The sequence below is a fragment of the Rhinopithecus roxellana genome, chromosome 4 (genome assembly GCF_007565055.1).
Source record: "Rhinopithecus roxellana isolate Shanxi Qingling chromosome 4, ASM756505v1, whole genome shotgun sequence".
NCBI lineage: Eukaryota > Metazoa > Chordata > Mammalia > Primates > Cercopithecidae > Rhinopithecus > Rhinopithecus roxellana.
Window position 1 is genome coordinate 126,749,086 of NC_044552.1, and position 15,102 is coordinate 126,764,187.

Genomic DNA, 15,102 nt, shown 5'->3' on the forward strand with positions numbered 1-15,102 from the left:
CTATCAGGGTCTGTCTTCTGACCATTTGTTAGACACCTCCATTCATCTAGGGTAAAATCCATTGGATAGTTTTGGACTCCCTCTTTCATTCCCACTTCCACATATCTATGAGGTCCTGAAGATTCTATTGCTCCACTGTGTCTTTGCATTGGCCCTGCTATGTGTAGCATGGGTTGGGGGAGATGATGAAGCAGAGATGGATCTGCCCCTGCTGTCCTATCAATGCAACCTCCTAACTGATATGCTCACCATGGCAACCTCCTAGCCATCTTTTCCTCCTGTCCGTGGCTATTTATTCACAGCCGTCACTGTGTTTTCTCTTTGTGTAGATCTGATGATGTTGCTATCTCGCTCAGTCACCTCGGATTATTCCCCACTGCTATGGAATATAGATGAAATACTTGCAAAGCGCTGGATGTCCCTAAACATGTGGTAGAAATTTATCTATTTCTATGGTGAATCTCCCTATCCTGCCTCCCCTTCCCCATCCTGCATGCTTCACAACACTTTGTGAACACACCTTGACCTAGTGTCAGCAGTCAGCCTTGGCTTCTTTTGTCCCCACTCCTTATGAAAAGCCCTGTTCTACCCACCCTAATTCAAGATATAGTGTGTTAGTACCTGATGTATGTTTACTAGCATTTTCTCTAGTTATAATAAGTGTTTAATACAGAAAGCTTATGGGAAAATCACATATGCCCATTACTTTAATTGTGAAACTTTAATAGATTTTGGAAATATTTACAACTAAATGTCCACTTAGCAATGGAGTATACTTATTTTTGCATTTATGATTTAATGGTTGATGTCATAAATAGGCACACACGTGTCCATCCTAACTGAATATAAACATCTGGGGGCTGGATTGTTGTATCTGATTCATCTATCCCTCTTAGAACTATTTGATTGAAGTGAATCAGTGACTCTGCAATATAACCCCACATGTGACTTTGATGGTGGAACTGTAGATTGATAGGGAATTATTTTATTGGAGGCAGGTCTACTTGTCTACCTCAAAACACCGGAGGAGACCATTACTGGTGCCTGGTACCTGCTCTTGGATGAGCTGAGGAGTCTCAGACAGGATCATTTTGTGCTTCTTGTTCACACTGAGATGGTAGAATTTCTGCTCTGGACTGAAACCTTTGAAGAAGTCTCTTTTTAAAATGTTTGATGGTGACTCTACTGAATTTCTTTTTATATTCCTCCAATACATGAATGTTCCCAATAGACTGCACAAAATACTGTAAAGGCAGTCTCTCTTGAAAGAAATGAAATTGTGAAGGGCCCTGCCTATTTCACTTTGTTTTCTCCAACTGATGTATTCATTTGCCCACCAGAGTTTTATTTTGATGATCTTTGCAAGGTTAAGACAAGCATTACTTTTGAGCCTGGCAGACATAGTAAGGAGAATTCTGATATATGTCTCATTTTTGTGACCCCAAATGTGGCTCTACTGCCTTGATTTGAATGCTTGATAATTTATAGTGATATAAATTTCCCAGAACATCACAGAGTATGATTTAAACTCAAACACTTAGAAGGTTATATTCACCTTCTGGAAAAAATTGTAAAACTACTTCAATAATCTACCTTTGTCACACCAAGGCACTCTCTTCCTGCTTTTCTTCACTCTCATGCCAATTATGATTAAACCTTTTTTTTTTTTTTTAGGAATGTATCTAATCTGCAGTGTTGAGAGGTATTCTCTGCATGTATAAAATGTGGTGACATGCTTAGAAGGATGATGGCTAGACAGAATTTTATTACGTTTATTGTTACTAATCTTAGGAATGTGACATATCTGTATTAAAAATGTAATTTTCTTATTGGAAAAGGAAAACTATCTTATAGACTTTTAAAGAAAAATACAAAGATGAAACATAGTTACTGGGAAGACAGATTGATGGAAAATAATATATTTTTTACTCTCTGTAGTGGAATGTGATTTTTTTCACTGTTTGAAGTGTAGACAATCTTCTGAATTTTTGTTGTTTTGTTTGGTGGGGCGTGTTGGGGGGGTGGAATAGAAATTTTGAAGACGTTATTTATGGGTGATTCGTAAGGCTTTGGCATCAGTTCTTATAATAGTTATTTTGATAGAGCCCAGGACTGTGTGTTGAGGTAGTCTCTGAACAGGAGCAGTTTACACTGTAAGAAAGCGTTTTGGTGTCAGGATATGGAGTTTTCCTCAAATCTTACAGTCTTGGCACTGTAACCATTTGCCTGACCAGCTGTTGCCTAACCTTTGTTTCCTTAGCAGCTATTTCTATGAAAAAAGGTATTTGGACTAGATATAAACTCTGGACAACCTCAGCCCTATACTTTAAACTCTCTCTGTTTTAAAATTTCAGAAGGCCAAGGTCCTTGTGATTATAGCTGTGTTCTTTGAGCCTTTGTAACAAACCAGCTAGCCAAATTATTAAATAGAATGAGGGAAAATAACCTTTCCAGCTATTTACGGAGCATATTTCAGGAGCACAAACCATTTTGGTGCTAGGATATTATATAAAGAGATCTTTCTCAATTAGAGTAAGGTATGGGGCATTTGGGTGAAAAGCCTTTACAGTAATATCTACACAGTGATTCTCAATCTTTTCTGAAGGCACGAAATCAGTTGAAACTTACGGATCTTGGCTCCAAAAAAACATATAATGAATGATACTTAAAATTTTAGATGCAATTTACTTATTTTACTAGAAATTTATTTTTTTTCATAAAGAATATATAACCAATGAAGCAAATACTTTATACCCAATGAGGTAGGTAAGTAAGGTATACCAAAATTTGGCAGACAGAGTACATCATTTCTTCATTTTAGCTTTCTATTAATTGTAAGATGAGTCAAGTTAATTGATTTTTGGGAAATAAGTCTTGCCACCATAACAAATAATCTGAATGATTTTACAGTATATACTAATTTTGAATATGTTAAAATCTGTTTCTTAAAATTGAGGGGATACAGTACAAAATGTGTTTACCTATAGCTCATTTATTTGCAAAAAATGATTATTTCCGGAAAACAAAAATCCCCAATGGTCATAATGGTCATATAAGAAACAAGGTAAATTCTTCCCCAAATAAATTTTAATAAAATTCTATTTTTCCACAAAATAATGTGTGTGTGAATATATACACATATAAACATATATATACACACACACACACCTACATGTATTTATTTAGTTTTATTTTTTGAGACAGGGTCTTCCTCTGTCACCCAGGCTGGAATGCAGTGGCTTGATCGTGGCTCACTGCAGCCTCGACCTCCTGGGCTCAAGGGATCTTTTTCTCCCAGCCTCCTGAATAGCTGGGACTACAGGTTCATGCCACCTTGCCTGGCTAATATTTTTAACATACATATAATATATAATTAATATATATTTAATATATTATATGTATATATAGATAATATATATTATATATTTATATATAATAGTAAATATGTTATATATTATATATTATATTAAATATATATTATATATAATAAACATATAATATATGAAATTATATATGTATGTATGTATTATATATGTTACATATAATATATAATATATATATAATCCCAGCACTTTGGGAGATTGAGGCAGCTGGATTACATGAGGTCAGGAGTTTGAGAACAGCCTGGCCAACACAGCGAAACCCTGTCTCTACTAAAAATACAAAATACACATTATATATAATATATACATATATATATAATATATACAAAAAATATACAAAAATGTATTATATATTATATAATTATGTAGTATATATTTTTGTATATATTTGTATGTGTATATTATATATATACAAAAATATCTATTATATAATTATATATAGTATATATTTTGTATATATTTGTATGCATATAATGTATATACTATACATTATATATAATATATGCATACAAATATATATATTATATATGTAAAATGTTTGAGCTCAGGAGTTTGAGACCAACCTGGACAACATAGCAAGACCTTGTCTCTACAAAAAATGAGACAAGGTCTTGCTATGTTGTCCAGGCTGGTCTCAAACTCCTGAGCTCAAACATTCCTCCTGCCTTGGCCTCCCAAAGTGCTGGGATTACAAGAGTGAGCCACTACACCTGGCTATATTTTTTTAATATATAATTTATTTTACTTTCATTTTGCTAACAATAATTCCTGAAAACCTTGGTTCCTAGAGGTCTGTAGTAGCAGAGGAAATTAGAATTCATATAACCTGCTGGATATGGTTGTTTCTGCCTGAAATCCTAGCTACTCAGGGAGGCTGAGGCAGGAGAATCACTTGAGCCCAGGAGTTCAAGACCAGCCTGAGTAACGGGAGAGGCCCTGTCTTTAAAAAAATAAAAATTAGATGGGCGTGGTGGCACAAGTCTGCAGTGCCAGCTATTCAGGAGGCCGAAGTGAGAGGATCACTTGAACCCAGGAGTTCAAGGTTACAATCAGCTGTTATTGTGCCACTGCACTCCAGCTTGGTGACAAGAGTGAGATCCTGTGTCAAAAAAAAAGAATTCGTGTAACTTGCTCTGCTAGACACAGATTGAGGCTGACTCATCTAGAATCTTCCCAAGGCCCTGAGTTGAAGTCATGTCAGGAGGCCAAGAATTGTTACTCTCCTGTTTGAGTAAAAGCAAATTTGGAAAAAAGTTATATTCACCTTCTGGAGATTTTTGCTTGCAGAGACATTAAGAAGTTGTCCCTTTCTGTGCCAGCATTCAATTGTGGCATTAAAAAAATCTTGGCTAGTGTTTGTTTCCAATCTCTGCTGACACAGTGGCTGCTCGTGCAAAACAACTCTGCATTTTCTGAGTCTTTAACAATGAAAAGATTTAATCATCCAATTGACCAGAAAAAATTACTATTACATAAGCTACCTCCCATGCCCATTAAATTCCTCTTTGAAATTATCTTGAGGGTGTATTTTCCTTTTCTCTTTAAAACTAAACCTTTTCTGTGAAATAGTCATGTATATCTAGACATACTCTAGAAAACTAATGAACTTTGTCATAAAAGAGAATAGTAACATTTTTCTATTGTTTCTTAATACCCCATTTTAAGATGTTAGTAATTAAGGCCCAAGTTCTGATGATATTGATAACTTACATGGCCCTAAAATAGTTGTTCTTGCTACTAATTCGTGCTCTTGTAGAGGGCAATGATCCATGATGATATGTGAATCTAATCTCTTCACTAGAAAAGCACGTACACTAGTGAACATTTAAGATGCTTCATTTCTAAGTAGGGTACTAGGATTTCTGTTTTCCAGAAAAACTTTGCTTCACCCTTTCTTCCCCTCTACCTTCAAGAAAGGAAGCAGAAAGCTTCACCATTTTTGATGACATTTCTAGGACTGAAAATTCCCCAGTGGGCTCAGAATATAGAAATTACTATGTAATGACATTTGTGCAGTTTTATCAAGTATTTCGGTTAAAAAAAAAAAAAAAGAATACTCCAGGGACTACTTTAACACATTGGAAGAACTGCCTTCATTTTAGAGTAGATAAACCCCATTAATAAAAAAGGCCGGGCGCAGTGTCTCACGCCTGTAATCCCAGCACTTTGGGAGATTGAGGCAGCTGGATTACCTGAGGTCAGGAGTTTGAGAACAACCTGGCCAACACAACGAAACCCTGTTTCTACTAAAAATACAAAATTAGCCGGGCGTGGTGGCACATGCCTGTAGTCCCAGCTACTCGGGAGGCTGAGGCAGGAGCATCACTTGAACCTAAGAGGCAGAGGTTGCAGTGAGCCTAGATTGCACCACTGCACTCCAGCCTAGGCAACAGAGCGAGACTCTGTTTAAAAAAAAAAAAAAAAGGAAACATGGTTTCCATTTTTCTTTTTCTCCAAGTCATGAATCAGTTCATCCTTTTCCTTAGATCTGCAGCTTCACTATTCTTCCCCACTCACAGTGGCTGCTTTTACATAACAAGGGGATAAGCATCCTTTGTAATCAACTGCAGGACAAGGATTTTTGTTTTTGGCAAATCGAATATTGATACAATTGTAGACTTTTAAAATCGAATCTTATATTCATAAACAAAATTCTACTTTTCTAGTATGTATTAGCCTCCAGAATATACTTCATCTTCATACTTCTGGTTGCAAGCGTTTGCAACATATGTCTCCATTCTAGTTGTCAATGAAGAGAAAACCAAAAGAAAAGTTAGGGGCATGGCACTTTTTCTTGGATAATTTCCAGCTTAGGCTAGTTTTGATATGAAGGGCAAATTTCTCATGAAGTTAAATGAAATTGAATCTTCAGAGTCTGGCTCTTGCATAAGGCCTCATCTAAGGCTCCATAGCTAACAAATTCTATAAACTTTGGGTTCCGCACATCTAATCTGCTTTTTTAAGAAAAAAATTCATAATCATAATGATCAGAGTACTTTTTTTCACTTCTGTCAGTGGAAACAATTTTAGATATGATGGCATAATGATGATGACCTTTTGGACTAGTATATATATTATGCCACACTACCCCAATAATTTGATATAAAAAACAAGTTTCAAAGTACCAGAAAAGAATTGAGTGTAAATCTCCATAGCATTGCATTTATATCAATATTCTATTTGATTAAGGACCTTAGGTTTGCTGTAGATTATTTAACTTTGTTATTCTTATGATTCTTTTCAGAAATAAAATGATACCAACTCTAGGACTGCTGTAACCTTTATAATGCTTCAGAGCTCAGGCTCCAAGGTCACATAAACCCAGGTTTACATGTCCTGGTTCTGCCACCTACAGACCAGATGACCTCAAATTCCTCATCTCTAAAGTGAGCATAATTCCAGTTTCTATCCCTGGTGGTGGTTGTGATGATTAAATGATAGACTATGTGTACCATGTCTAGCGAAGAGTAAGGACTCAATATTAGCTATTGTTATTTATTGGTAATAAACTATTTGTAAGAAACATGTTTTCTAAATGATTGCCGAAAAGCCTAAATTAACCTCTGGCAATAGCAGTTACAAATTATCCCAAGCATGGCTAGTATTTTCTCCCAGGAGGAGCAGTTAAGAAAATAACTTTGAGAATAATGTAGACATTTTTAGAGCTGTCCAGAGAAAGGGAAAATGGTTATTTCTTGTTGTTCCAGAGGCAGAATTAATAACAATGAGTGTAATTCCCAAGGAAATAGTTTGAGATTCTGTATGTGGAATAATTTTCAGTTATAGTACCCTAACACAGAGGTAGCTAACTTTGTAAGCTGGTAAGAACTATTCCTACAAGGTCCTGATAAAACATGAGGTAAGGGATGTTAAGAACCCTTCCTCTTCATTAGTCAATGCTACTTCATACGTCTAGCCTTTACCAGCTACGTGAAAGTTTAACTTCACAGTTGATTAATTTATTCAAGTTCTTGTTATAATATTGAAAATTGGATTTAATTTTACCATTTGAAAGGTCATTTTCATATGGCTTTTGTCTCTATGAAGATTTTCATCATCATATAGAGATTGTGTGTACATATTCTCCTTCGTTAATTCTTTAAGAGAACTAGACCAATTGAGGAAAAATTTGATAAATTATATGTTGATTCCATTGCATGACATTCTTCTAATACAATTCCACATTACTAAATAGGGTCCTAAATCAACAGATAAAAACCAGCTAATAAACTCTTTGCTACCACTAGCACTGAACTGAAGAAAAATTTTTTCATTGTTTTTGAACATGGGTGTCAAATGTCAGAGACTGCAGTACCATCTTCACCCTATTTTTAACAACCTACTTGAGTACATAAATTACCGCTTCCTTTTCCCTTCCTGTGTCATCTAGTACACCCCATTTAAAGAGAATGAATGAAATGAATGTTTAAACTGTCTTGATGTTGTTAATTACTTTGTAAGATGTTTCATAACAGGAAAGTGTTTGGCACGCACTCAATATCTCGGAATATTAACATCTTCAAGGTCATGAGGTTCTTAGTGTGTGTTTAAAATGGTTGCGGAAAGGAGTAAAAAAGTGTGTTTTTTTTTCATAATATTTGTCTCTGCAAAAGAGCGATAATGGTATAAGGGATGGATGTGAGCTAAACCTTAGTACAGTTTACAGTGTGAAATAAGAACAGGTTTTTTTTTTCTTTTTTTTTTTTTTAGACGGAGTCTTGTGCTGTCACCCAGGCTGGAGTGCAGTAGTAGTGTGATCTCGGCTCACTGCAACCTCCGCCTCCTGGGTTCAAGCAATTCTCCTGTCTCAGCCTCCTGAGTAGCTGGGATTACAGGTGCCCACCACCACACCACCTGGCTAATTTTTGTATTTTTAAGTAGAAACGGGGTTTCCCCATATTGGCCAGGCTGGTCCTGAACTCCTGACCTCAGGTGATCCACTACCTCAGCCTCCCAAAAAAGAACAGCTTTTTAAGGGACCATACTGGTAGTTAGGTTTGCTTCCTTGATGACATAGGAAAATTCTGAAAACCATTTTTAATCTACTTGAGCATGTATCTGAGGCTATGCACACCAGGCCACAGTCCTACCAGTTTTCTGCCTGTGACAGGAAATACCCTTAGACCAGTAGCAACAGAGCTTGCTGGGAGGAAAGGAGAAGAAACTCAGAGGATTTTCAGACATTTGAGAGCTAAATTAGAAGGATTCAAATTTTCTGTACTAAGCTATGTAAATCAATTTGTATCACATTTGGTTTTCTGCTGCACAGAAATTAAAAACTGGTTATTGCAAACTCAAATATTATTTTGACCTTGTAAAATAATTACATTTCAACCTGTACATTGTGATTTGTTATTAAACAAGTGAAAAGACCATAATTAGGCAAAAATATAACTAAATAAGTGTTTTGGCTATGACTGGACAAAATCTTCATCGCAAACTGTCACGTGAGAGGTGCAGAGCCCATGTCTGTCAATGGGCATGGATGACATTGACAGGCTAAAGACATAGCAAACGAAAAAGGAGAAATAGAAAAAAAGGAAGATAATAAAAAGTGAGGTAGAGGGAAATAAGGGGAGGAAAAAGGGTGAAGGGGAACAGAAAAGAATTTCCAAACGATAAAGTAGTGATTGCCATCAGTAATTGTGTAAGATAGTGATTCCCATATGTTTGCATTTCAGAGTAGCTACATAAAAAACGGGGTGACGGTGGATAAGCTGGGTATTAACGTTTTTTCCGTGTAAGGACATTAAAAAGACAAACACATTTTTTTCTAATTTACTTTTAATTTTTGCCTCCCTCTCTCTATAGTTTTCGTTTTGCCTGAACTGGTGAACATTTCATCATAGGTTAGTACTGGTATGTGCATGGGAACCACTTATCTAATATTACCAATTTTAATATAAAAATTTAGTAGAGTTGGCTGGGCATGGTGGCTCATGCCTGTAATCCCAGCACTTTGGGAGGCCGAGGTTGGCGGATCACCTGAGGTCCGGAGTTCAAGACCAGCCTGACCAACATGGAGAAACCCACTGTCTACTAAAAATACAAAATTAGCCAGCATCTTGGGAGGTGCCTGTAATCCCAGCTACTCGGGAGGCTGAGGCAGGAGAATCGCTTGAACCTGGGAGATGGAGATTGTGGTGAGCCAAGATCACGCCATTGCACTCCAGCCTGGGCAATAAGAGCAAAACTCTGTCTGTCTCTCTCTCTCTCTCTCTCTCTCTCTCTCTCTCTCTCTCTCTCTCTCTCTCTCTCTATATATATATATATATATATATATATATATATAAATTTAGTAGATATATATATTAATTTAGTAGATATATATATATATATATTTAGTAGAGTTTTAAAGGATACTTTCAATTCATTCAGTTTTCCTCCATTCAGTGTTTACTGAAGGCTCAGTAGGTATAAAATTTAAGTTAGCTGTCAGATGAAGAGAAAGGAGTGATAGTGGGACCTGAAAAGATTGTGTCTAGCAGATGGAAAGACTTGTATGAATAAGGTAGCAGGAATGCCCAGTGATCTGCTCAAAAGCCTGGAACTGGCTCTCTTAGCAGTAGGGAGCCAATGAAGGTTTTTAAGCAAGGAGAGGGATCATGAGGGCTATGCCAGGGTGTGATCATAATGTCAAAGCAATTTAAAGGAGGTGACAAGGAGATGAGCTAAAAGGGTTGTTGTAAGATTGGAGCTAAGACTGCATTATAGGATCTAGAGGTGGTTGAGGTCATGGGGATAAAAAGGAGACAGCAAGTAAAGTCCTGTGGAAGTGGAAATGGGAAGGCTGAGCAGCTGTGCAGTGGGGAGGGAGGAAGATATAAATTCTTTTTAAGGAAGACTTTTGTAAATTATAAGAGGATTCAAAAATAAATTTCAGATACTTCTAGAGTATGTAAGGAGGAAGAAATTATTTTTCATGACTGTTTTAAACAATGAAAAGGTATAAGCAATAAGTTTATGTAATGATGGAATTGAAAGCTTGTTCATGGGGAATTCTAGATAGTTGGATGAATCATAAAAATCTAAAAAAAACTTCAGACTACTGGGTATGTCAAAGAGAGTAGAAGCTGGGTGTGGTGGCTCATGCCTGTAATCTCAATACTTTCAGAGCCTGAATCAAGAGGATTGCTTGAGCCCAGGAGTTCAAGACCAGCCTGGGCAACACAGTGAGATCCCCCTCTCTCCACAAAGCATAAAAAAATTAGCTGGGCGTGGAAGTGCATGCCTGTGGTCCTAGCTATTCGGGAGGCTGAGGCTGGAGGATTTCTTGACCCTGGGAGGTTGAGGCTGCAGTGAGTTATGATCACCGCTGTACTCCAGCCTGGGTGACAGAATGAGACCCTGATTCAAAAACAAACTAAAAATGTGATTTTTTGTTTTTTTGGAGAGGGTATGGAGAGAAAGAACAGAGTTGTCTTTTGTGTTTATGGTAACTTTTGAACTTGTTTCTTAATCTGCAAAACAAAGAACAGCATACTGGTGATTAAAAAAAAAAAAAAAAGGAATGTAGCCTAGAATTCTGGCACTAGCAACTGTGTTATCTTAGTGAAGTTACTTAACTCGTCCCTCAGCCTTACTATCCTTGTGTTATGTATAACACAGATGATAGTGATACCTATCTTGTAGGGTGTGTGTGTGTGTGTGTGAGAGAGAGAGAATTGAATGGAATGAGATAATACATGTGAAACACCCGTCCATGAGAGCTTGGCATATAGTAGGTGCTCAACAAATGGCAGGGACTTCTTTTGTTCTCAGCAATAACACTTAACAGAGTATTGGTAGGTCTATCCCTTTTTGGTACTGAAAAATATTTTGATAAGATGTGTATTTGAGATTGGCTTTATGTGAAAGAAGACGACATTCCAGGACACACAATAATTTTTATGAGGGCATTTTCAACTGGGCACAAGGATCAAGCCTTTCTCGTCGTCTGGATTGCACAGTTTTGCCGCAGGTTCGTTGTTTTTTACTGTGGCTAATTTTAACGCTGAACATGAAGGGATTAAGAAATGCCTTTAACTCATGTTACATTAAGTAGCAGAAATTATCAGATAGAGGAATTGGGGAGGGGGAAAAAAAGGCTCGGTAGTAACTCATGGCTTCCTAAGCAAGACGGCATGTAGTTACAGTTTTGAGTTGAATATACGTTCTGGCAGTTTAATCTCATCAGACTAACTTGGGGGTAGGTGCAACCCGTCGCTTCCACCCTTCGCCTCCTTTAACCAAAGCCGCCCGGAGTGCAATTGCCCAGAGTTTAAACAATGCTGTGAGTTGCAGCTTCTAATTGGAGAGGCAGGAAGCCCTTCCCTGGACAGACCCCGCCCCTCCCCGTGCGAATCACCAGCCTGCGGGGAGGAGCTGGCCAATGCTAATGAGCGAGTTGCCAGGCGAGACAGGAACTTCTTTCCCCTTCTCTGTGTCAGGATCGCAGAAATTATGCCCCTTCTCTCACCATGAACTGGCTCTCCAGTTCCCAGGGAGTGGTGCTAACAGCCTACCACCCCAGCGGCAAGGACCAGGCCGTGGGGGACAGCCATGCAAAGGGAGGGGAGGAAGCCACCTCGAGGTAAGCCTTTGGAAGCTGAAAACAAAACCAAACCCTCTTACCTGCTCCAGGGAAAAAGTGACAGGGACGTTGGCGTGGGGAGAAGGGAATTCCATCTGCACGTCGAACCTAAGCTCATGCAGCAGCAGTAGCAACGTTTGGCGTGATTTTTATGTACTTTTCATCTCACCTAGTCCAAGTGTGAAATAACCCATATGATTACTGGTGAAGACGGACAAGAAGGAACTGGGGAGAGGACTGTATGGGCTGTCAGACTAGGTGTTTAGCAGGTGCATTTGCACATGCTGGAGGATCAAATAGGTGTATCTGAAACACTTCCTTTCCTATGAAATGGAATTCTTGAATGAGCTGAAGGCACTGCCACTGGAACTGTTCGCTGGGAAAGTCTGCCAAAAAGCAGGGAGGCTGTTCACTGTACTGTACAAGCTGTTGTTGTTAGAGTGTTTTTTCCCCCCTCTCTTTGCTGAAAGCAAATCTCTTAGGCAAAAAGCCCAAGACACTGGCCTGTGGCAATATGTTTCACATTCTTTTGTGTATGTGGATTTTTTTTTCCCCCAGGCTTTCAAAAAGGAGTTTTTGTCAGGAGATAGCACTCTGCTGCTGGAGTGAAATGTGGTTAATGTTAAATCACTTTTTAGGCAGAGAGGGCAAGTGTTCTATAGACCACTGAGGCACAAAGGGTACCTTTCTCCCTGTCTGTGTACTTTGTTCTTGTTCTGTTTTCTAAGAGCTTTTTTTTTTTCTTTCTCTCCTTAATGACCTTCTCACTAGCTGAACATTTTTACCTCTTTCAAGATATAAATCATAAATATTGGCCTAGAAGATTGCAAGAAGCAAATACTAACCTAATAGCCTAGAACACTAAATTAGTTATCAGTAAGCACATTTCCTCCTCAATGCTTAATGTGATAATAAAACCTTCTTTGTTCTTATGTGACTTATGCCTGTGCCTTAAGCTGAAATAATGCTGCCTTTCATTTGTTTTAAAATCCCCAAATATGAGGGAGGGAGAAAAATCAAAGGAATGGCTGTAATACTTGGTGTTAGATTCCCAGCTGACCGGAACTGTTTTTCACATAGCATCCACAGTATGTATTTCATTGAATGAATTCATTTCCAAAGATGAAAAAGATTTGCTGCTTGTGCCTTAGCTGTGTTACCATTTCATTTTCCATCATTTTAAATGACTTAATGTTAAATCATTAAATCAAGAGATCTTGAAGTGTTTTCATCCATTTTTCTGTAATGTATTAGTAATTGTTAAGCATTAAGCAGCCTGCAACACCAACCCCATATCCAACCATAACTTGGATTCCACATGTCAGTCAAAATTGCCAAAATTATACAAGCACAGGACATTCTCCAATGACTTTAGGCTGGGATGGCCTAAGGATATGAGCAGAATCTTGGATCTTGATTGTGAGAATGGAAAAGACCTTAAGGACTGTGAGTCCAAACCTCTCATTTTCACCTAGGACTCAAACCCCAGGGATTAGTTAAGTTTTTGGAAGGTCTGAAGTTCTAGGCCTTTGTCTGGGGCTGCATCTCCAGTTCTGGATACTCATTATTCTGTGTTTGCAGTGTGGGTGGCCCATACTTGAGTGGGTTGAGAGAACAAGAGAGGATCAGACCATTCTCTGCCTAGGCTGAAGCAGAACCAAGAGGCACTAAGGTGGCAGGGTGGGCAGCTGCCCACACAGCAGGTGCCCTGTGTAGGGCCACAGCTCCAGGTGGGCTTCTTTGCTGGCTGCCATGTAGCCTGCCCATACCAGACCCAGCTTCCCACCACTGAATTAGTTCTAGGGATCGTTACTGATACTGACCAGAGAAGATGGGAGCCTGGTTTCAGGGCAGGGAGGAAGGAGGGAGGAGGGCTAGTCTTCACTGGCTTTTACCCTTAAGGAAGGGGTAACGAATCAGATAAACTTGTTGTTGTTTTGAGAGACTGCCCTGTTTATCCTGGAAGAATTGAGATACTGTAATTGATATGGGGGAGGGGATGGATAGAAGGAAGGAGGATTTGAAGGTGGGATGGGGTCAGTGGTGACTACCTAAGAATGGTGATGGTGGTTTGGGGTAGGGGTGAACTGGACTTTGGCTTTGGCTGGGTTGGTCAGGTGATGTTTTAAGCACTGGGAAGCTGCTCCAAGGTGCAAGGTTGATGGTCGATGCCTATTTAAAGAAGTTCTCCAAAAAGTAAAAACAAAACAAAACTCTTAAAAAGAGGCTACATTAGGCTGGGTGTGATGGCTCACACTTGCCGTCTCAGCACGTTGGGAAGCTGAGGTGGGTGGATTGCTTGAGCTCAGGAGTTAGAGACCAACCTGGGCAAAAAAAAGACCCCCCCCCCAATTCTCTACCAAAAATTAAAAACACACACACACACACACACACACACACACACACACACACAAACTAGGCATGGTAGCACATGCCTGTGGTCCCAGCTGCTCAGGAGGCTGAGGTGGGAGGATCACTTGAGGCTGTGGGGGCAGAGACTGCAGTGAGCCGAGATCACGCCACTGCACTCCAGCCTGGGTGAGGGAGCGAGACCCTGTCTCAAAGAAAAATAATAATAAATAAAATAAAAATAAAAGCTAAATTAAATTCTGCATTTCCTCCTACCCATTTAAAAGTTATAGGAGAGAGCATGGAAGTATAACTTTTCTTATCACAATATTTTGTCTGTAAATAATATGTCCTTTGAAATATTTAATCCAATATTTAGTTTCATGAGATGAATTCATGCCTTTATAATGCCGTTTATACGTATGTATATGACTTAGCATATGACTTAGCGTATTTATTGAAAAGTGTTTCTTTTTTTTTTTTGAGATAGAGTTTTGCTCTTGTTGCCCAGGCTGGAGCACAATGGCGCGATCTTGGCTCACCGCAACCTCTGCCTCCCAGGTTCAAGCTATTCTCCTGCCTCAGCCTCCAGAGTAGCTGGGACTACAGGCATGCACCTGTAGCTACCTAACTCCTTAGCTACCTAAATGGACTGATGAGTGAGATATTTTTATGCCTTCTCTGAATAAATGTATGGCATTCATCATGTAAGGTCTTGTTGACCCAACTTGCCGTTGGTATCGGGTAGGCAGAACCAAGAGGCACTACACAGGGGTGACATAAACCCAGAAACCCTGG

At 38.7% G+C, this 15,102-nt stretch overlaps 1 protein-coding gene across 4 annotated transcripts in view; it reads left to right on the forward strand.

The window, feature by feature from the left end:
- Window positions 1–15,102, forward strand: part of ARHGAP18 (Rho GTPase activating protein 18) — a 177,264-nt gene that overhangs the window by 26,480 nt on the left and 135,682 nt on the right. For 2 of the 4 annotated variants that reach the window (XM_030928933.1, XM_010354713.2), the window contains exon 1: window positions 11,749–11,955. The exons of 1 other annotated variant lie outside the window; for it this stretch is intronic. In XM_030928933.1, the coding sequence (XP_030784793.1) occupies window positions 11,843–11,955 (113 nt within the window). In that variant the 5' untranslated portion in view covers window positions 11,749–11,842. Of the gene's footprint in view, window positions 1–11,748; window positions 11,956–15,102 lie in introns of those variants that run through there. One more of the 4 variants, XM_010354711.2, reaches the window with a different exon arrangement.